The 21,292-nt window shown below is 39.8% G+C and overlaps 1 protein-coding gene across 9 annotated transcripts in view; it reads left to right on the forward strand.

The window, feature by feature from the left end:
- Window positions 1–291: 291 nt before the first annotated feature.
- The window catches only part of G2e3 (G2/M-phase specific E3 ubiquitin protein ligase), a 37,131-nt gene continuing 16,130 nt past the window's right edge, over window positions 292–21,292 (forward strand). The window contains exons 1-9 of one of the 9 annotated variants that reach the window (XM_052738481.1): window positions 625–720; window positions 1,716–1,809; window positions 6,826–6,866; window positions 8,831–8,928; window positions 11,234–11,335; window positions 14,977–15,101; window positions 16,386–16,548; window positions 20,288–20,394; window positions 21,151–21,267. In XM_052738481.1, the coding sequence (XP_052594441.1) occupies window positions 6,830–6,866; window positions 8,831–8,928; window positions 11,234–11,335; window positions 14,977–15,101; window positions 16,386–16,548; window positions 20,288–20,394; window positions 21,151–21,267 (749 nt within the window). In that variant the 5' untranslated portion in view covers window positions 625–720; window positions 1,716–1,809; window positions 6,826–6,829. Of the gene's footprint in view, window positions 420–475; window positions 537–624; window positions 721–1,117; window positions 6,867–6,946; window positions 7,312–8,830; window positions 8,929–11,233; window positions 11,336–14,976; window positions 15,102–16,385; window positions 16,549–20,287; window positions 20,395–21,150; window positions 21,268–21,292 lie in introns of those variants that run through there. The other 8 variants (XM_052738477.1, XM_052738482.1, XM_052738476.1 and 5 more) reach the window with 8 other exon arrangements.

Genomic DNA, 21,292 nt, shown 5'->3' on the forward strand with positions numbered 1-21,292 from the left:
ATAGGGAACTGTGATGCAAAAGAATCCCTGAGGAAGGCGCCTTCACACCGTTCTCATTAGCATGGGATAAGCCTGTTTTCAGTCCCATCCTGGTGGGGGTGGCTGGCGCCCTTGGCTGGTTCCCCGGGACGTGCAAGGAGAAGGAGTTGTTTTCCTCGCCGCCGGGTCCGCAGAGCCTCTGCGGCGCACACCACGGGTAAGTTCGCCCCCAGACGCCACGGCGCAGAAGCGGCCACTCTCCTCCCACTTCCCTGCGGCGGGGCGGGGCGGAGCAGCCGTGCCTTCCGGGTCGCAAGCGGAAGTGGGCGAATTTGAATTCTGCGAGCCGTTGGATGGGGCTGCGCCGGGTGGGCGTACGGCAGCGCAGCGCTAGACGCGGGCGGTCACGCAGCGGCCCTGGGACTCCTGCTCCGCGCCTGGTGAGGACACGGCCGGGAGGGACGGGAGGGTCCCCGGCACGGGTGCGCATGAGCGGTGCGAGCTTCTCCCTGCGCTGCACGGTGCACGGTGCGCGCTGCAGCAGCTCGCTGCGGGAGGTGGGAGAGCTGCCCTTTATTAATTAAAGACAGAAGTGGGGGCCCGGGCGGGGCGGGGGTGGGGGGGAGAGGGTTGCACGCAGGGATGCTCGACGCGGCTCCCAGTTGCTCCTCAGACTGGTCCCCGCACCGCAGAGAAATGACAGCCTTGAAATGCCTCGTGGGGATTTAAGCTGAAATCTGAGTATCCTTTGTGTTTAAAACCGGGGTATTTTTCTTTCACGCTTTGACATTTCTCGTGTACCGCAAAAATCTGAGCCTCTTTGCTCATTTTAACTGGCTACAGTAACAGCGGTGGCTCACAGATGTTAGTTTGCTAACAATGGGCATAGGGGTCTAGTCTGTCCGCCTGCCTTTTCGCCCTCTTCATTCATTGGCCGACTGTGTTATTATCGAGTTATTTTAAGAGGAACTCAATGTATCAAGAATAGAGATTTCAGCCGGGCGGTGGTGGCGCACGCCTTTAATCCCAGCACTCGGGAGGCAGAGCCAGGCGGATCTCTGTGAGTTCGAGGCCAGCCTGGACTACCAAGTGAGTTCCAGGACAGCCAGGGCTGTTACAGAGAGAAACCCTGTCTCGAAAAACCAAAAAAAAAAAAAAAAGAATAGAGATTTCTTAGAGCGTTTTTGTTGGGGTTTTCTTTTTGTTCGTCTTTTATGATGAACCGGACGCTGACAAACCCCGACAAAAAGCCATACCTTTTTGAATAGCTTAGATGTGCACGGTAAATGTAAACTTTTAGTATTTCAGATGTTTAGAAGTTCTTTATTTCACCTTACTGAAAATTGTCAGGTTGATTTTGTGCTCCGTAGAGAAAAAGATACATAGAGATCCTTTTAAGGTTTTAGCAGCTGGTTAATGTACCATCGAAATATATAAATACCTTTTTTAAAGTGGTACTAACATCCAAAATAAAATCAATTCTTCATCCTCCTCCATCCCTGCTAACCAGTGTTGCTTTCAGTGTACACCAGGAAGAAAAAAAATGAAATAACACGATCATTGAAATTGTTTTTCCGTAAGGCTGCCACAAAGGTATTGGCTCTCCTTTCCCAAAGATTGCTGGCAAATCCTCGAGCTTCATACATGCTACCAGCAAGTCATCAGTTTTAGATTTTCTGTATCCTAATGTGCTTTCGTTCCCAGTCTGTCTTTGTTTTTCTTTTACCTACATCAAGAAATGTCATACTTTATTGTGTGCCTACTCCAATAAAGGCTCCGTGAATGCTGATTCCTGTACTCAAACTTCACAGATTCTAACTTGGTACCTTGGTAGGTCTGGAAGGTGAACTTTTGAATAATTGCATTTTAACGGAAAAGTTAGAATATTCTGCCAGAGGTTTAAAAACATGGCCTTCCTAGAAAATCCTGGTAATATATTGCTTAAAGACGTGCAACTGGAACCAGACTTCTTGTTTAGCATTCCCATCACTTCCACCTAGTCACTGGGTGACCTTGACTGGGGAAGTTGTTAAGCCCCTGACTCAGGTCTCTTAAATGTATAATGGAGATAAAGCCTTACTTGTGGGATTATTGTGGGAATTCAGTGGATTAGTACATGTGTAATGCATAGTAAATGAGAACAGATGTCTAAAATACAGCTACTAAACATGGTACAACCGTATTATATGTATTTTCATTAACCTTTACAATGTATATGAGGTACCTACAGTCTTCAGATAAGTAAACAAAGATCCAGTAATTTGTTCTTATGTAACTAGTAAAAGTGAAGATCTGAAACTAGATTTAACTAAAAAATTAAATTATTTAGGGGCTGTGTGTGTACATGCTTTATGAAAGTCAGAGCATTGTGATCCTATGTGTAGAGACCTGTAATCCTGGGGATTATCCATTGTGAGAGTCATTTTTTTTTCTTCTCTGTCAATTCCAGGGGTCAAATACAAGTTCTCAGACTTGATGGCTAGAACCTTTACCAGCTGATCTTCTTGTCCTAAGATAAACATTTTTGCAAGTAGTTCTTTCTGTCCCTTTCTTGAGTCTCCAACTGCTATTCCATAAAATTTCCAATATATGGATGGTTCAAATCTCAGCTTTCTTAAACAACAACAACAAAAGCCCTTTACAGCCTGGCTGCGGACAGTCTGATTCCAAGCTCTGTTTTCAAGTGACACACACTCTATATAGAGCCATATTTGAGAAAAATTAAAGTAACCCCTGGAGAAATTTCAAATAGAAAAAGACCAATGTTTATTCATATTCATGACATATTAGCTGTTTTATATGTCTTTTTTCACTTAAGCTAGATAACATTATCTCTATATTAAGATAAACAGAGTTAACCAAAATATTTAATTTTTAAAATGTATTTTTTTATATCTGTTGCTATTTGTGAAAATGAATGATGTACAATATAATTAAATAATGAGTGAGAGAGAACTAAATAAACAGAAAGCTTGCTGTTCCATTTACTTACAAGCTTAAGACCTAACCATCTTGCCTACATTCTCTTCTGTAAAAACCTGTCCAATAATGTTGGGCCATCCTTCTAAAGACCAGTGGGTAGGCTTATCTGGAGCAAACAATATTGTACCATTCTACAGAGAAGATGGTGTATGTTTTTAAATCAGAGCGTGTGTCCCTGGCACAGTCTAGATTGTTCACATGGTTTCTTCTTGAATTCTAGAGTTGGAATACTACAAGATTTTTGTGTGTTAGAATGACGTAAGAATCCTGAGCAGTGGTCATAGCGATCCTGTGTGTAGAGACCAAGAGAAACTGTTTCCAGAGGGTCTTTTGTATATGAAAATCAGTACACACTGGTAACTTGGTTAGTTTTCCTTTTAATTTAAAGGGATATCACTAATATAAAAATTTACCTAGTAATTCAGTTTGTAAGTATTAAACTTCATTCATCTTAGGGATTTAGTTAAATGCATCTTAGTGATGATATTCTATTGTACAAATGTGCTACAGTGTTTAAATCTATCCTTCTATTGATGCATATTTAGATCACTTGTGGGTTTTTAGCCATTACAGAACAAGCTACTGGGACATTTGTATGCAGTGACTGTACTTTCATCCAATATTTGATAGACATAGTTTTACATTTAACATTTTCTAGGTAAAATTAACACGGAATTAACCATTGTTAGTATACAGTTCAGTGACAGTACATTTATAGTGTAAAGTCATCGCCTCTGCCTAGTTAAAAAAATACCATATCACAACAGGAAAGGTAGCTAAAGTTTTCAGCCTTTATGAGCCTCCCATTTCATAGATGTTATTAATTATGGTTTTCTATTTTGTTTACTTTGGTCAAGAGTGTCAATCAGATCATTTCAAATCAGATCATTTCTTTGAGTCTTTGTGACTCTTGTATTAATTTTGTTCTGTTCCTTCTGTCTGCCGCTTTGACACTTAGATTGTTTGTTTTTCTTATTCTTTGAAGTGCGTCATTGAGTTCTCTCTGCTTTTAATAACATAAGCCTGCATAGCCATGAACTTTCCTCTGCTTTTACTGCTTCTTTTTAGAGACTAGAGACTCTCACAGGCCGTGAGCCACTGAGCTAAAGCCGGTCCTGCTTTTACTGTTCCTTAAAGGTTCCAATAAGTTATATTTTCATTTTTACTTGATTCTAAAAACTTTTAAATAATTACTTTGAGTTCATCAATGAATGATCTAGTGATTCAGCTTCAAAATGTATGATTTCTGTAGTTTTTAGCTGTTGATTTTTAGTCTTCTTTCATTATGACCTGATTAGATACAAGAAATTATTTTATTTTTTGTGGGTTTTGGCATTCTTCCAATCTTTCTTAAGACTAGTCTGTTCTTTGTTAGACTGACTCATATACACACAAGCGAACTAAAGACGCTAATTGCTGTTAACCGTCTTTCCTTCGAAGGTCTAAGAAATCTTTCTTTTTTGTATGATTTCTGTAAGTATATGAATGGTTTGCTTGCATGTGTGTCTGTACACCACATGCATGCCTGGTGCTTATGGAGGTTCCAGGGTGTGTTGGATCCCCTGGATCTGGAGTTAGAGACAATTGTAAGCCACTTTGTGGGTGTTAGGAACTAAACTTTGGGTCTTCGGCAAGAGCCGTGTTCTTAACTGTTGGCTGTCACTCCAGCCCTCTAACAGTCTTACTGCATGTTAACAAAGACCTTCTTGTTTGTTTGTTTTTCTAGAAATATACTGTTTTTTTAAGACAGGCTCTCACTATGCAGACGTGGCTGGCCTGGAGCTCACTGTGTAGACCAATCTAGTCTTGAGCTCACAGAAATACACCTGCCTCTACCTCTTGAGTGCTGTTACAGATGTGCACCTCCTTGCCCACCAAGATGGACTTTCAGAATTCATATTTAGATCTGTAATCCAGTTTTTGTCTTTTGGTGAGATGATATTAGCAAGCACTAATCACACAATTCAGGGCATCAGGCCTTGCCTACTGAAACATCCAAGTGAAGTGGGAGTAAGCTGTGGGAGAGACTTAGAGAACTCTTCACTGTGGCCTTTTAGAACTTAGATTGTTAGTGATTTCTCAAGGAAGGAAAGAGTTTGACGTTGTTATTTCTGAGACTGATACTATGAGCGCTATTGAGGTATGTAACTTTAAAAATATGTGGGGCCGGGCGGTGGTGGTGCACGCCTTTAATCCCAGCACTCGGGAGGCAGAGCCAGGCGGATCTCTGTGAGTTCGAGGCCAGCCTGGTCTCCAAAGCGAGTTCCAGGAAAGGCGCAAAGCTACACAGAGAAACCCTGTCTCGAAAAACTAAAAAAAAAAAAAAAAAAAAAAAAGAAATATGTGGGTAACTTTTTTGTTTGTTTGTTTTTGCTTATGTTTTATTCTGTAAACTTGTTTGAAATGAAGGGATCGCAGATGGGCACGGTGGTGTGACCTTTGTAATAGGTAGTCTGAGGCAGGCTTGCAAGTTGGCTGTCCCTTTGTCAGGAAAGGTGAAATAAGAGCATTTGCCTAACATTTAGGGTGCCTGGGCTCAGTCCCTAATATGAGAGGGAGATCCTAAATCTGGACTTTAAAATGAAAAGCTTTTTTCAAAATCAAGGCGCTAAAAAGTCTAATGTTAAAAATATGAGCTAGAGCTGTATGTGGTTACCATACCCTTAATCCCAGTACTGGGGATGCAGAGGCAGGGGGATCTCTGGGATTTCAAGGCCAGCCATGGCTATAGTAAAACCCTGTCTCTAAAATAAAAGTATAAACTATAGGAGTGATAATATTTGGGTAATTGTTTTTATTTCAATCCTAGAAGGAAGTCGCAGCATAAGAAAATAGTGTAAGCTACTTGTGTGTACCCTGTGTCTTGAGTCAGTGCGTTTTTTATCATTTACATGGACGGGCTTAAAAACACGAGGAGTAAGCCTATAGTTGGATAAAGCTAGGTATACTGACTGCAGTGAAATTACAGAGCAGAAGCCAACAAACCAAATCAAATGACTGTGAAAGTTCTCGTCTACCCCAGGGTACTATTGCACATTTGAGTCATGGCATAGATATGACTTGAAAAACTGATGTTTGATTCTGACATACACTGGATAATCTTAGGCTAACCAGCAATGAACAGGAAACCTCAGACAACTTTTTAAAAAAATTTAAGTAACATGGTTGTCTGTATAAAGAATTGGTCAGACCTTTATGACATCATTCACCAAGAGAGATTCCTTGAGTCATTGTAGTAGGAAAAGGCCAAGCGTGTGTAGCCGTGGGGGGTCTCTTTATAAAGAAAATGTATTCTAGAATGCATTTTATTACTGTAGTCATACATACCAGTCACCTCCAGCAAATAATGATTTGCAATACACTGAATAATACGGTAATGTTACTCTCAGAAAACTTGCCAGAGTCGTTTGTGTTGTGAACCTTGGGCATTATTTTATGTTATAATAAGCCCAACAATTAGCAATAGCTAGATATCATTAGTCACAGTTGGGACAGATAATGTAAGTATAAGGGGACTTTAAAATTTTATTTTTATTGATTTTACTTTTTAACCAATACTTTAATATTTATTTAGGAATATGGAAATCAGGCAGTTCTCTGTGTAGGACTTTTTGGTGCGTTGCAGGGCATCCCACAATCCTAATATTTGTTTTAATAATTAAATATTCTTTCCAGTGTTAAAGAAATCCTCAAATTCTACCACCCTTCTTAAACTCTATTTGTTCAAAAAGTGAGGAAGTTAACTACTGTACTGTAGTATGAAATGATTTTATATGTCTTGACTATATTCATATACTGACTGAATTTAAGAAAAATGGTTAGAGATTTTTGAAATTAAGATATTAATGTTCTTGTTTTTCCTAGTAAAATGAACAAAAATAAACCTGATAACTCAAAAAGTCTTGGTAAGTAACTGTCTTTAAAATATTTTTATTACAATAAAATCCATTTAGAATGCTACCCAGCCAGTAAGAATGAATGTTCTGATGCATGCTTAGTTAATATGTTCTATTATGATTGTGTTCATTTCCACAAACTAAATTTGCTGTCAGAAGACATTTTGTCAAATTTATTTTTGTACATTTTATATGGTTTATTAGATAGGATTTGAATCTGAGAAAATTATTGTTTAATTTTTTCATGGATTTTCCTGTGATAAATGAAGATAATATAAGCAATAGACAAAAATCTAACATGAAAAGGAAAGTTTCTAAGTTTAAAACAGTCTCCTGTTGATACGTAGTTGTTTTCTTTATTATAAACAGTGTCTGTTGACTTGCTACTGTGAATGATGAGGAATCTGCATCATTACTGTATATACTTGTGTCCCTGTGCTACTCCCTCATTTAGGTTTGTGGGCTTTTGTGTATTTGTTTTGTTTTGAGACAGGGTCTACTACACTTGTCCCTGACTGGCCTATAGCTCACTATGCAGACCAGGCTAGCCTTGAACTCAAAGAAATCCACCTGCCTCTGCCTCCTTTGTGCTAAGAGCAAAGGTGTGTGCCATCTTTTTTCTTTTTTTCTTGAGATAGGTTATTTCACTAAATCTTGAGCTCATCCATTTGGCTCAGCTGGCTGGCAAGGGCTCCACCAGTTTCTGCCTCCTGTACAACTAACTGATTCTGGCGCTTTATAAGTAGAGATTCCAACTTAGGTCCTCATGCTGTGTGATAAACGTTATTCCAACCAAGCTGTCTCCCAGTTACTCTTAGCATTCTCCCGACAATCACTTTAATGTATCTGTCGACTCTACCCTTGAACAAGGAAATTTGCTCCTACCAATCCCTCTACCCCCACATGCCTTTGTCTTGTTATGCCTCCTGAGTTATATCAGCAATGCCAGTAGTTTGGAAATTATAGTGATTTATGTAATACCATTCTACACTTGCTGAATATACCCTTATTCCAACTTAATTTCCCCTCAGATAGATGCCTCTAGTTTTGTTTTTTTTTTTTATTTAAATCAGTGTGCTTAATAGAAACCAGTATTTGTTCTGGTAGAAGGTAATTTTAACAGTAAATATAATGAAGTAGAACAATTTTACTGAATCTTAGACTGCTATAAAAATGAATACTTAAGGGAGTATCTTGTGCCTTCAGGGCCCTTATTGATTCAAGGTCTTTTAAATGTATTGGATCTGAATGCACTTCAAGGCCCTCCAGCAGTCAATGTTTGTTTTCTTGGGTCTGTGAGCACGGCTGTGTCCATGGGTGCACCCCTGACCCCTATGTTCTGCAGTACATGTGTGAACTTTTAAGACCTTACCCCCCTATATATCCATTCTTCCCAACTTCTTTCCTAGTTTTTTTGGTCTGACAGCTGCTTGTCCTAGACTTTGCAGCTACTGTTTTTGTTTTAATCTGAAGAGGATTCTGATGCTGGCCAAACAAACAAGTATTGGACCCCATCCCTTAGGGAGCTGCTACATAGATCAAAACAATATCACATTTATTTGGGAATGAGGTCTAGATGACTTTCTTTTGGACTAGCAGTCTGTAACGGTAGACATGAGCCACCCAAGGCCCTTGTCCAGCTAGACAGAATCCAGCAGCTGGGGATTTGCAGCCGTGGGTATAGTACTTGCTATGGTAGTCTGCATGTTCAGATGTCCAGAACACACGTGGAGCTGTGCCTGGTGGCACATCACTGTACTCCGTGAGGCATGGACAGGGCACTCCTGAGTCAGCTTGCTGGTGTCTTAAACGAGCTGGAAAGGGAGTGCTGAAACACCCGAGGTTGCCCTGTGACCGCCATGTCTGTACCATGGCCACCATTCACACGCACACACATCAGAGAAGCATGGATTCCATAAGTTGTTTTGTGATTTTAAGATATATTTTACATTTATCTGCTTTTTTGCTTTTAGCTTGTGTTTTCTGTCGAAAAAACGATGACTGTCCCAATAAATACGGAGAAAAGAAAACTTATGAGAAATGGAATTTCAGTGTCCATTACTACTGTTTGGTAAGTATACTCTAATCTAAGGGGTATTCTAAAGAGAAAATGACACTAATTTCTTAGAATTAGATAAATCATTTAACTTCTGAATCTTTTTTCCTTCTCTATATAAAATACGATTTTTTACATCAGATTTTAAGCTTCTGCGATTACTTGGTGCATATAAAGACTTCTATGTTTTTATCCAGCTATTTAAAAAGACCCGTTTTTATCTAACAGAGAAAATGGTTAGCTCTCTCAGGGGAGTGCCCTTTTTACCACTTTTTTGTTTCCTTTGTTGCTGCTGCTATGTCACAGAACAGACTTGTTTGACGGTTCAGGGAGCAGAAGAAAAGTATTTTATTTCACAGAGCACCTGGAAGGAAAAGTTCTGGCCGAGGTTAATATTAGCAGAAAGGGAACAGGCGATGGTCTGACTTGCTCAGGAAAAAGCAAAGAAAGATCTCACTCTGGATTGCTTCCCTGTATTTCCTCCCTCTGCTGCCCCCCCCCCCCCCCCCCCCCCCCCCCCCCGTTCAAAGAATCCGAAATGGGACAAGTCCCTGGCGCGATAGACCGCAGCGTGCTAAGGCTGCATTAGTTCCCACTGTGTTTGAAACCAAGTTAGTTTTTTATGGCTGCTATAGAAATTATTCTGAAATTTAACAGAGGAAAGCAACATTTATTCTCCGAATAGTTTTGGCTGAGTTGTTAATGTGACTTCAGTTTAGATGTCACCAAGATACATCTGAAGGCTTTACTAAAAAGCTGGAGGGCCTCCCTGCAGTGGCTTGCTCACATGCGTTCGCCACAGTTCCTCCTTACTTCCTAGTCTTCTGAGAGGGACTGCTCACAGTATATTATCTGGTGGATATCATCTGGTATCCCTCAAAGTAAATTATGATGGGAAGGGGACACCCTAGATGAAACCATCATCTACCAGGTTTCACATATCATTATCACTTCTGCTTTATTGTCTGTGTTACAGTGGACTTAATTCTTATCCTGTATTAAAGGGGAAGGGAAATTAAGCTCCACTTCTTGAAGGAGAACCAATAAATTCATCAACATATTTTTAATCCTGTCATCCATGCTATTGAACTTAGTTCAGCACTTTCCTGGGGAATCATCTAAATTATTCATTGGTAATATCCAAGACAATGGTTGTTTCAGATCCGAGACTTTGGTCCTTTTCCTATGATAAAATGCCCTGGACAACTCAAAGGAGGCAGACTTTGTTCTGGCTCCCAGTCCAGCCAGCCACAGTCTGTCCTGGTGGAGAAGGCACAGAGGTTGGGCTTGAGCAGATAAGAAGCAGAGAGCAGAGAACACATACACAGTGCTCTGCTCTCCCCAGTCCTAAAGTTCAGGATCCAGCCAGAGAAGGGCACCACTCACAGTGGTGCCCTGGGGTCTTCCCACCCCAGTTAAAGCGATCTAGAAAATCCCCCCATTGACACACTCAGGTCCTGTGGCTGACAATTAAGAGTATTTAACATTATATCTACGAGTTCAATATACTTGTAGAGTAGTCTAAGAATCTAATTATTCCATAATGTGCACACAAAGTTGGCACTGGAGTCTGTTTATTGTAACAAAAGAAATTTCCACTTAACCTTTTATTTATTTATTTATTTATTTATTTATTTATTTATTTATTTATTTATTTTAATGAAGACTTTTTAGAATTGCTCCTGTTAGTCGATAGATGATTCCTTATACCTGAGTCGTAGACAAATATGTACTAGTTGTATTTCAGGATATTTTTGAGACTGAAACAAACTTTATTAATTGCAACTCGGCTTTTATTGATGTGTTGTAGTTATTTAGCATATTTAGTAATATTAAAGTTTTATTTATAGTCTGTCTTTTGATATACTACTTCAGAAGAATACTGTCCAGTCACTGTTGTATTGCTGTGAAGAAATGCCATGACAAAGGCAACTCTTACAAGTGAAAGCGTTTAATTGGAGGCCTGGTTACAGTTTCTAGGTTCAGTCCATAATCATCATGGCGGTGTGTGTGGTGACAGGCAGACAGGCTTTTGCTGGAGAAGTAGCCTGATCCGAAAGCAGAGACACGGCACTGGGCATGGACTTTTGAAACCTCAAAGCCCACCCCCAGTGACATACTTCCTCCAGTGAGGCCACACCTCCTAGTCCTTGTAATCTTTTCAAATGGTTCCACTCCCTGGTGACTAATTATTCAAATATATGAGCCTGTGAGGGCCATTCTTACTCAAACCAACATAAACACTGACCCCAGACTTAGCCTCATTAATTCCAACCTGGTTTCTTGGAGTGTATTTCCTAATTGAGAATTATGTTCATAGTTAATGTCAAGTGGAATTTGGCAGAGAGGTAAAGAAGAAGAAGGAGTTTATGGCTTTCTAGTAGAAGACATCAGGAAGGAGGTCAACAGAGCTTCTAAACTGGTAAGTACTTGTTTTGTTCATTACACAAAGTACTACAGATACTGCTAGTGTTGCCTTGGGAAGTTTCTTCTGTCAATTCCTGTACTAGAAACTTATGACTATGTTGTTCTGTTAAAACAGGATATTTTTATCAAATATAAGTTTTAATAAACATTTTTATATTTGTGCAGAAGAGAGTTTAGCCTATACTGAATGAAACTTTTAACAATAAAAAACTCTCATCTTTTTCGTCATTTTATTCACTTTTGGTTTTATTTCTAGTTTTTGACGTTGGCCCACACGCTTTGTTCTTAGTCTCCCTCTCTCCCTAACCACTTCACTTGTCTGCTTTCAGTTATTCCATTAAAATTATTTGATTGGCATGTGTTAATTATGCACACCGAGTCACATTATGGAATTTTGGTACATATATAATGTATTTTATTGTGTGTGCCTCCATTTTTCTCTTACTCCTGTGGGTCCCTTTTCACCCAGTCCTCTTTTACTTTCATGCTCACTCTTAATCACTTTTTGATGACCTACTGAGTTTTATTACGATTACATAAAGCCTCCTGGGTAAAGGTTTATTTACAGGAGTTTGGGCTCCTTACCGTGGTAATACCACGAAAAAAAATGTCCCTCCCCCAGTAACCATTAACTGCCTGTAGATACTCAGAAACATATGGGGCCTCTTTACCCTAAACTCCCTAGCTGCCATTATCTGCCTAAACAACCTAGGGTCGTTGGAGACCTGTGACCTCTTCTCTCACACCATGATAGGAGGTTGGCAGGCCAATCTTAAGGTACTTTTGTGCTGATGGTCACAACTGCTGTGCAAGTGTACACAAGAGTGCCATGTTCCAGAGGCACCATCTGCCACTCTCCTCCATCTGGGTCTTCTATCCCCCATTTTCTGTGATGTTCCCTGAGCCTTGGAGAGACTAAGACAAGTCACATTACGATTGAACACTTAAGGTCCCTTATTAAGACTCTGCACTCGCTGCTCTTCCAGAGGTCCTGAGTTCAATTCCCAACAACCACATGGTGGCTCACAACCATCTATAATGAGATTTGGTGCCCTCTTCTGGCATGTAGGCATATATGCCAGAACACTGTATACATAATAAATAAATAGAAATTTAAAAAAAAGACTCTGTGCTCCTCCCACAATGATCTCTACTTATAGATCCTGTCTTAGTTAGGGTTACTATTCCTCTGATGAAACATGACCCAAAGCAACTTGGACAAGAAAGGGTTTGTTTGGCTTATTCTTCCACATTATTGTTCATTAAAAGAAGTCAGGATAGTAACTCAGAACAGGGCAGGAACATGGGGGCAGGAGATAAGAATGCAGGAGCCTTGGAGGGGCACTGCTAACTAGTATGCTCCTTATGGCTTGCCCCAGCTTGCTGTTTTTATAGAACCAAGGATCACCAGCCCAAAAGTGGCCCCACCCATAGTGGACTGGCACCTCCCACATCAATCACTAAGAAAATGCCCCACAGGCATCTCTAGAGCTTGATTTTATGGAGGCATTTTCTCAGTTAAGATTCCCTCCTCTGTAGCTTGTGCCAAGTTGACATAAAACTAGCCACCCAATTCCTTTTATTTCTTTCTCTCACACACACTAAAATGAAGGATTTGCATGTAAGAGAAAGCATGCTAGAGTATCTATTAGGAGTGGTTTGTTTTGTTTAATGCGGTGGTTTCCATGTCGATCCATTTTTGTGCCAATATTATGATTTCACTTTTTTATGGCTGAATAAAATTGCAGTGTGTATATATACCATAATGTCTTTATCTTTTGATGGATATCTTAGCTATTCTGAGTAGTACAGAAATAAGCATGAATGATATTATTCTCTCATATCAGAATTTTGACTATAGTTGAGTTCTGCTGATGGACAGGCCTTTAATAGTCTACTCGCCCATGTACTTGAGTCATGTGCCTCGGTTACTGAGATTGACATGAGGGGTTAAGGTAGAAATTACACAGCTGTGTAGACTGGTAATTTTTTTGTCTCTGTAATTCAGAAACTCAGAGGTTGTCACAGAAATGCTGAAGCCACTTAGATTAATGACAAGAGTTAAAAGTACAGAGAAAGCCTTTGACTTGGGTTCCAAAGTCTTGAGATAGGGGGACGAGTGGGTTAAAAAAAAGGTGGAGGTGAGGAGGGCTAGATGTTGTTCGTCATGAACAACTGAGTTGTTTTTCTTTAACTGAGAAGATAAAAAGACTTAGCTCTGCAGTCTCTAACAGAGCTAAGCAGTATGTTTCTCCCTGCCACTGTAGTCCTGTTCTCAGTGTGTGCAGATGGGAAAATAAAGCAGCAGCATTCAAGCATTTACTTTAGTGGAGAGTGTCACTTTTTTGGGTGAGTGGTTAGCATAAGGAGAGTTCATGGTGAAATAGAGCCTTGAGGTTCTCCAGGATTCCTCCTGTGGCCTGGATGACCCATGAGTTAGCAGTGAGACTGTAATCCCTGAAGCAGGGACTGTTACAAGGGTTCTGAGGTATGTTTGGGTTCAGGTGTATATTCTAACTACTTTTTCTGTGTGTGCCACGGTTATGGTTAGTGACATTGGTCTCATTTCCTGGGGCTGACATAACAAATTACAGAAATGTAATCCCTCACGGATTTAGAGTTGGGTGTTATAAAGCATAGTGTTGAGAGTTGGATCCTGCTAAAGATCATGAAGTGAATTCCTCCTGTACCCCCTCCCACCTGATGGCTGCTGCTAGCTTTTGATGTCCCTTGTTTACAAAAGGGTCTTCTTTTGTCTTCACATGACCTGTTTTCAGAGTGTCTTGTGTTTTAAATCTGCCTTATCTTTTATAAAGACACTAGTCAAAGGAGACCTTGAGACCCTGAATAATTACATCTACAAAAACTGCTTCCACCTCAATGCACAGACACTGGCTTTTTCTGAACTTTAGCACCCTTAGGTGACCACGCCAGTCTGCTTCCTAGTGCCGTAAGAAACACCATGACCAAAAGCAACTTGGTGAAGAATGGTATAGTTTATCTTTTGGTTTTTCAAGACAAGGTTTCTCTGTGTAGCCATGGCTGCCCTAGAACTTGCTCTGTAGACCAGGCTGGCCTCAAACTCAGAGATCCACCTGCCTCTGCCTCCCAAGTGCTGGGATTAAAGGTGTGCACCACCATGCCCAGCTAGTATATTTTATCTTACATTTCCATGTCACAGTCCGTCATTGAGGAAAGGAACAGAAACCTAGAGATAGGAACTGAAGCAGAGGCCATGGAGGAACGCTGCTTCCTGGCTTGCTTCCCATGGCTTGCTTGGCCTGCTTTCCTATCCAACCCAGGATTACCTGCCCAGCCAAGTAGGCCGAGCCCCCCACACCAATCTCTGATCATGAAAATGCCCCCCACAGACTTGCCTAGAGGCCTATCTGATGGAGGCGGTTTCTCAACTGAGGTTCCTTTTCTCCAAGGACTCTATGCCGTGTCAGGTTGACACACACCCCAAAACCTACCCAGCACATACCTTAAAACTTTCTCATTTGGGTGAGGATAGAATATACTATCACTATAGCAATAATTTTTAGTCTCTCCATTAGGAATACTCATTAATTACTTGATCATACTATAGTACTTAAAATTTTTTATATTATGCTCCTGTTTTCATATTTCTTTTAGAAGTGTACAGTTTGCAAGAAAAATGGTGCATCAATTGGATGTGTTGTACCCCAATGTAAGCGAAGTTATCACTTGCCCTGTGGACTTCAGAAAGAATGCATTTTCCAGTTTACTGACAATTTTGCGTGAGTTATTTAACTGTTAATTAACTATTAAATATGAGGGGCTGGAATGATGACCCAGAAGTTAAGAGCACTGGCTGCTCCTCCAGAGGACCCAGTCTTAGTTCCCGGCACCAATGTGACAGCTCACATCTGTCTGAAACTTCTTAGGCCTCGGGGGCACCTAGCATACAATTGGTGTACAGATGTATATGCTGGCAAAACACCTTGTATACATTTAAATATTATTTTTTTTTTTTTTTTTGGTTTTTCGAGACAGGGTTTCTCTGTGTAGCTGTGCGCCTTTCCTGGAACTCGCTTTGGAGACCAGGCTGGCCTCGAACTCACAGAGATCCGCCTGGCTCTGCCTCCCAAGTGCTGGGATTAAAGGAGTGCGCCACCACCGCCCGGCCATTTAAATATTTTTTAACTAAATTTAAATATAAATGTTAAAGAATAATGGGAAATAGCCCAAAGTTATAATTTCCATGTAAAATTACTTTTTAAAGCTGTACTGAATTTATGCATACATATATCTTACATATGTAAGATAAACAAAATGTGTGTATATGTGTATTTGTATATAATATTGTATTATATGATTTCTTCTAGAGTTACTTCTGATAAAACTTGAATTGCCATGTCTAAAATGGACCCGAGATTATTATTTACATTCGACTTTTAGTTCTGGATATAGTATTGAACTTTTGGTTCATACTTCTGTGAAACATTTTATATTACATGGTTCACAAATTAAATTGTCCTATAAACCTGGTTAAGTTTAAAAAACAAAAGCAAATTTTGCGCTGGGATACGCCTGAGTACAACTTCAAACATGAAGATTTTGTAACTTTTGGCATTTGGTACCATGAGTGTTACTTTGAGTCTTCATGTTTCACTTATATAATGTATAGGCACCATGGAAAACATTAGCAAATACAAAGGAAATAAAGTCTATCAGGAATAGATTGTTATTTGCTTTTGACTCTTCACTTGATGGGGATGTTAAATTCCCTCTCTATTACGTTATGTGATGTTAAGGACAGTAATGCTTACTTAGTACAAGTGTGAATATGATCTTTAATAACAGAAATAGTGATACTAGTTATTGAATGTCTATATGAAGTAAGTTTATATCTCAAAGTACTCACTTTTCCTTGATTACAGTTTGTTAGACTATAGGGCCCACATTTCTTTTAGATGCATTTGTGAATCAGAAGGGAATTTTCTTTTAAGTCTGTAATTACAATGTTAACTGAATTGTATTTTTCCTTTCCTTATATGTTCTTAAATAATTTCCATTTTCAGGTCATTTTGCTGGAAACATCGTCCGGTTCAAGCAATTACATCTAAGTTTAGAGACTCTTTACCATGTACCATCTGTTTAGAGTTTATTGAACCCATTCCTTCTTACAACATACTGCAAAGCCCCTGCTGTAAGAACGCCTGGTTTCACAGAGACTGTTTACAGGTAATAGAGCTTGGTAATTTTTGCCTCCATAATATAAAATCTGTTGCTTGCTAACTTGAATTTTAACCTGGTGTCAGTGCAATATAGATTATCATAAATACCAGTGTTCCTCTCTAAGAGCCTAGTTTACTCTCGGGACTTCTTTCCTCACTTTCCCTGAATAAATCCGTGTTTTCTCCACTCAAACCAAAAGTATCATAAAAACCAGAAACGAGGCCAGGGATGTAGTTCAGTGATAGATGGTTTGTCTAGAGTGATACGAGGCCCTGGGTTTAATGCCCACGGCAGGCAAGCAGAAGACTAAACACTCGACGTAGTTGAATGTCTTTATCTGGAAAATGTTCAGATCATTGGAAGGAGATCCCAATCATTAGTTTTGAACATGTAATATAGAAGTTGGGAGTGCTATTAGACAAAATAGACAAAAACCATGCCAAATAACAGAAATTTACTTTTTAAAAATTGATTTATAAAGCTTAGATTTTATTTAATAAAGTGAAATGTTTCTGATTATTAATTGTTCACAAACTTTTTGAAAGTTTTTAGGTGTTAAATTACCTCCTATTTCCAAAAAGACATAAAAGTACTAGCAGCAATGAGGTGCTGAAGCCTGCCTGATTTCTGCTTTGTTGTTGTTGTTGTTGTTTTGGTTTTGGTTTCTGTTTTCCGAGGCAGGGTTTCTCTGTGTAGCTTTTTTTGGAGCCTGTCCTGGAACTCCCTCGGTAGACCAGGCTGGCCTTGAACTCAGAGATCCACCGGCTCTGCTTCCCGAGTGCTGGGATTAAAGGCGTGCGCCACCACTGCACAGCGGCTTTTTTTTTTTTTTTAATATAGTCTCTTGAACGTATATACTTAGGTTATTCAGTTAAAAGTAGTAAATTGGAGCCTATTTTGTTGGAAATGTTTGTAATTTTGTTAATTCTCGAATAGAAGTGTGTTAGTACCAGAAAGTATAGTTAATAAACATTATCATGAAGTGCAATTCTTACTATTGAAGAAATTCATTTTATGTGAGAGACTTCCCCCATTCCCTGAGACAGGGTTTCTCTGTGTGGTTTTGGTTTCCTGTCCTGGATCTCGCTCTGTAGACCAGGCTGGCCTCCAACTCTTAAAAAGTATTTTTTATTTAGGTTTGTATTTAGGTGACATTAATTATTGACAAGTGTGTTTTAATTTTGTAAAGATTTGCTTTGTATCTGTTAGTAATAAAGCAAAAAGTTCTTCGATTTGAGCTAATGTTTACGTGAGTTTTAATAAGCACTTTGAAAACTAGAAGCACTGGGCTGGGATCTATCTTGCTTTAGAGTGCCACCCCCCCACCCCACCCCCCACTACTCTGTGGAGAGAGCTGAGACAGACCCTAGAGATAATGCTGCTAACAAAAAACTTAGTGCTGTTTTTAAAAACATTTAATTTAGACTTCTCTCCACATAGAAACTTGACTATTATATGCCAATAAACAGTTGCTGTAATTTATTAGAGCACACTAACTCCTGTCACTTTCTCTAACAGGATCTATAGAGACTTCCACTCTTGATTCCAGAATCTAAAAATCAGAAATATACCCTCTAGCTCACAGTGTGTGGTTAAGCAATATTCTTTCGAACTACCTGGATTACTACATACAGAAACTTTGTGAGGACAGACTAGACATTAAATGAAAAGAATAGTGTTTACACAGTTTGGATTTCTCCATCGGTCTCGGTGTCCGGACATGTTCTGTTCTAGCCGGTCGGTTTGTCTCTGGGTTTCTGTGCTTTCCTTTGCTACCAGGTGCTTCTCTGTATCTCAGATCCCATGATTGGTGAGATTGCATCTCTCTGTCGTTTCCTGTGTGTGTACCGTGTGCCAGGAGTCCGAGCCTGTGTGTGTACCGCGTGCCAGGAGTCCCAGCCTGCAGTCCTCTCCTTCACCATCCATCCACTGTCTCTCTCTAAACTACTAATTGTTAGAGATACCTTATTTCCTGTCAGTTATGCTCTCCTTGAAGCTTCTCTTTTTCTGGATTTAATCCACCTCTGTAGTCTTATTGTTTAGTTCAGTTTGGTCAGAATGTCCTATCAAAATATATTATTAATTATAGTTTTCCTAATTATGTGTTCTCTGTCTTGCCATGGAGACTTCCCTTAAAATGTCTTTCATCCTTCTTTCTTGGCACACATCTACTTCTAAAACTTAGCTTTTTCCTCACTGTCTCTGACAATATTTTATTATAATCAGTGGGTTTTCTCTCTTTATTCCATGTCTATTCTTTTAAAAAAAACAAAACAGGACTTACAAAGCCAGGCATGGCAGCCCTGGTCTTTAACCTCAGCCTGGACCATTGTGGAACATTAGTGAAAGGCATCAGAGATGGACGGGTTCTTGGAACTCACTGGAAAGTCAGTCTAGCTGAGTAGGTGGATCCTGGCTTCAGTGACTGACCCTGTCTCAAAATAATTAAGTGAAAAGACTGACATCAGCCTCTGGCCTCCACATGCACACCCATACACCCCGATGTACACACAGGTACACATGTACGCAGATAACACTTTTACATGATACTGCAAGTTGTGTGCTTACTCACTGGAATTCAGAGTTTACTAGTGTTATTACACAGCATTGTTTGTCATCTAGAAAGTAGAACTTAAGTGAATATGTATTGCTAGTTTTGGGGGAGGACTCTAGACTGTGTAGTTTTGTTTTGTTTTTTTTCTTTAAAGATTTATTTATTATGTATACAGTGTTCTGACTGTATGATTGCCTGCAGGCCTGAAGAGGGCACCAGATAGTTGTGAGCCACCATATGGGTGCTGGGAATTGAACTCAGGTCCTCTGGAAGAGCAGCCAGTGCTCTTAACCGCTGAGCCATCTCTCCAGCCCAACTATATAGTTTCTTATATCCCACTGAATGTCCTCTGTGGCTTCTGGTTGTGTATTTGCTATATAGCACTGATAAAACATTCAGTATTTTTCTTTTGGGGGTAAAATCAAAATTGAGTTAAAAACAGAAATAATAATATTTATATAACAATAAACATCTATTCAAATACTGAAGATTTCCATTGCTTCTCCTTATTCTGTGGGGTGTGGACTACACAGATGGAGGAGGGTCTAGCCTACTGTTGACAGGAGCTACCCCATGAAGGTTTGTCCTGGGTAGTACAAGAATAGTTTCAGATCCTGAGCTGGAAGCTCCTACTCTCTGCTCCAGGCTCCTGCCCTGAGTTTCTTCCCTCAGTGATGTCCTAGGAACTGTAAGACAAAATCAACTCCTTTCTCCCGAAGTTGTAAGACAAAATCAACTCCTTTCTCCGGAAGTTGTAATACAAAATCAACTCCTTTCTCCCGAAGTTGTAAGACAGAATCAACTCCTTTCTCCCGAAGTTGTAAGACAAAATCAACTCCTTTCTCCCGAAGTTGTAAGACAGAATCAACTCCTTTCTCCCGAAGTTGTAAGACAAAATTAACTCCTTTCTCCCGAAGTTGTTTCACCCATGTTTTCTCATAGCAGCAGAAAGCCAACTAGAGCAGTATTCAATCTGAGACAGTAAATCAGTGACTGCCGCAAGGTCCAGAATTCTGTGTTCATGAGATGTTTTCACACAGAAGACAGGCTGTCCGTGTTTCGGGGACTGCTTATAGTTCTAGGAGCCATTGGCACAGAGAGGGAAAGACAGCATATGTTCTGTTAGTTATATAATTCACAACCTGATGAAAGATGCATTGCTAACAATAGATTTTCCGTTTTCTGCTGTAGGTGCAAGCAATAAATGCAGGAGTGTATTTCTTTAGGTGTACACTATGCAATAATACCGACATCTTTCAGAAAGAGATGTTGAGAATGGGAATTCATATTCCTGAAAAGTGAGTAACATTTGGCTTTTTGACCAAAAAGCATTTAACTATAGTATTTAGTAATATTAAAAATAATAATTTATGCCTTAATAGTGATGGTGGCTAAGTAGCCATGTCACGCGGTCGAGCGCCTGCTCCCAGAACAGGCACTGAGATGTCACTGTCTCGTTAGCTGATGTGTCTCTCAGTAACTCAGTTAAGTCTAGTTCTGGTTGATTTGTATAGCATCTTTAAGTTGGTATTCCTGGATGATCTAAGACAGACTAAATAGGTTTAAAATGAAAAAGAAGAATTTTAGTAATGCCAGAAGATGAGAAATCCCAAGTAGTGGTTCTAAGCTTGAAAGTAAACATTGGGTCCCAGTCCTTGGGAGGCTTAAGGTGTGCAGGACAACATGGGCTGTGAAGTGAGTCTCAGGTTTGCCTGGACTACAGTCTTGGGTCAGGGAGAGAGCAAAAGAAACATTAAAACAAACACACTTAATAATCCCAGCACTTGAGAAACTGGGGAGAGGAACTTGAGCTTGAAGCTAGCCTAGGGTACAACAACAAAAATTGGAAATGAAGTACTAGAAAAATGAAGGTTTTAAAAAATTTCTGTTCAACTTTTCACTTAGTGTTTGAATGTTAACTGTGAAACTGACTTTAAGGTAAAGTAACAATGGATTTCTATGTTGAAAAGAACAGCCTAAAAAGGCTTTGTCATTGTTTCTAAATTATCAGCTCTGTTAGACCAACTCGCTTTTTCTATCTTACTTCATTGTAGAGATGCATCCTGGGAATTAGAAGAAAATGCCTATGAAGAACTGCTGCAGAGCCATGACCGTTGTGACGTTCGAAGATGTCACTGCAAAGAAGGGCGAGACTATAATGAACCGAATAGGTATTTCTGCAAGTTGTGTGGTGTT

This window comes from Peromyscus californicus, unplaced genomic scaffold (genome assembly GCF_007827085.1).
Source record: "Peromyscus californicus insignis strain IS unplaced genomic scaffold, ASM782708v3 Scaffold_15__1_contigs__length_86483966, whole genome shotgun sequence".
In the NCBI taxonomy this organism is placed as follows: domain Eukaryota; kingdom Metazoa; phylum Chordata; class Mammalia; order Rodentia; family Cricetidae; genus Peromyscus; species Peromyscus californicus.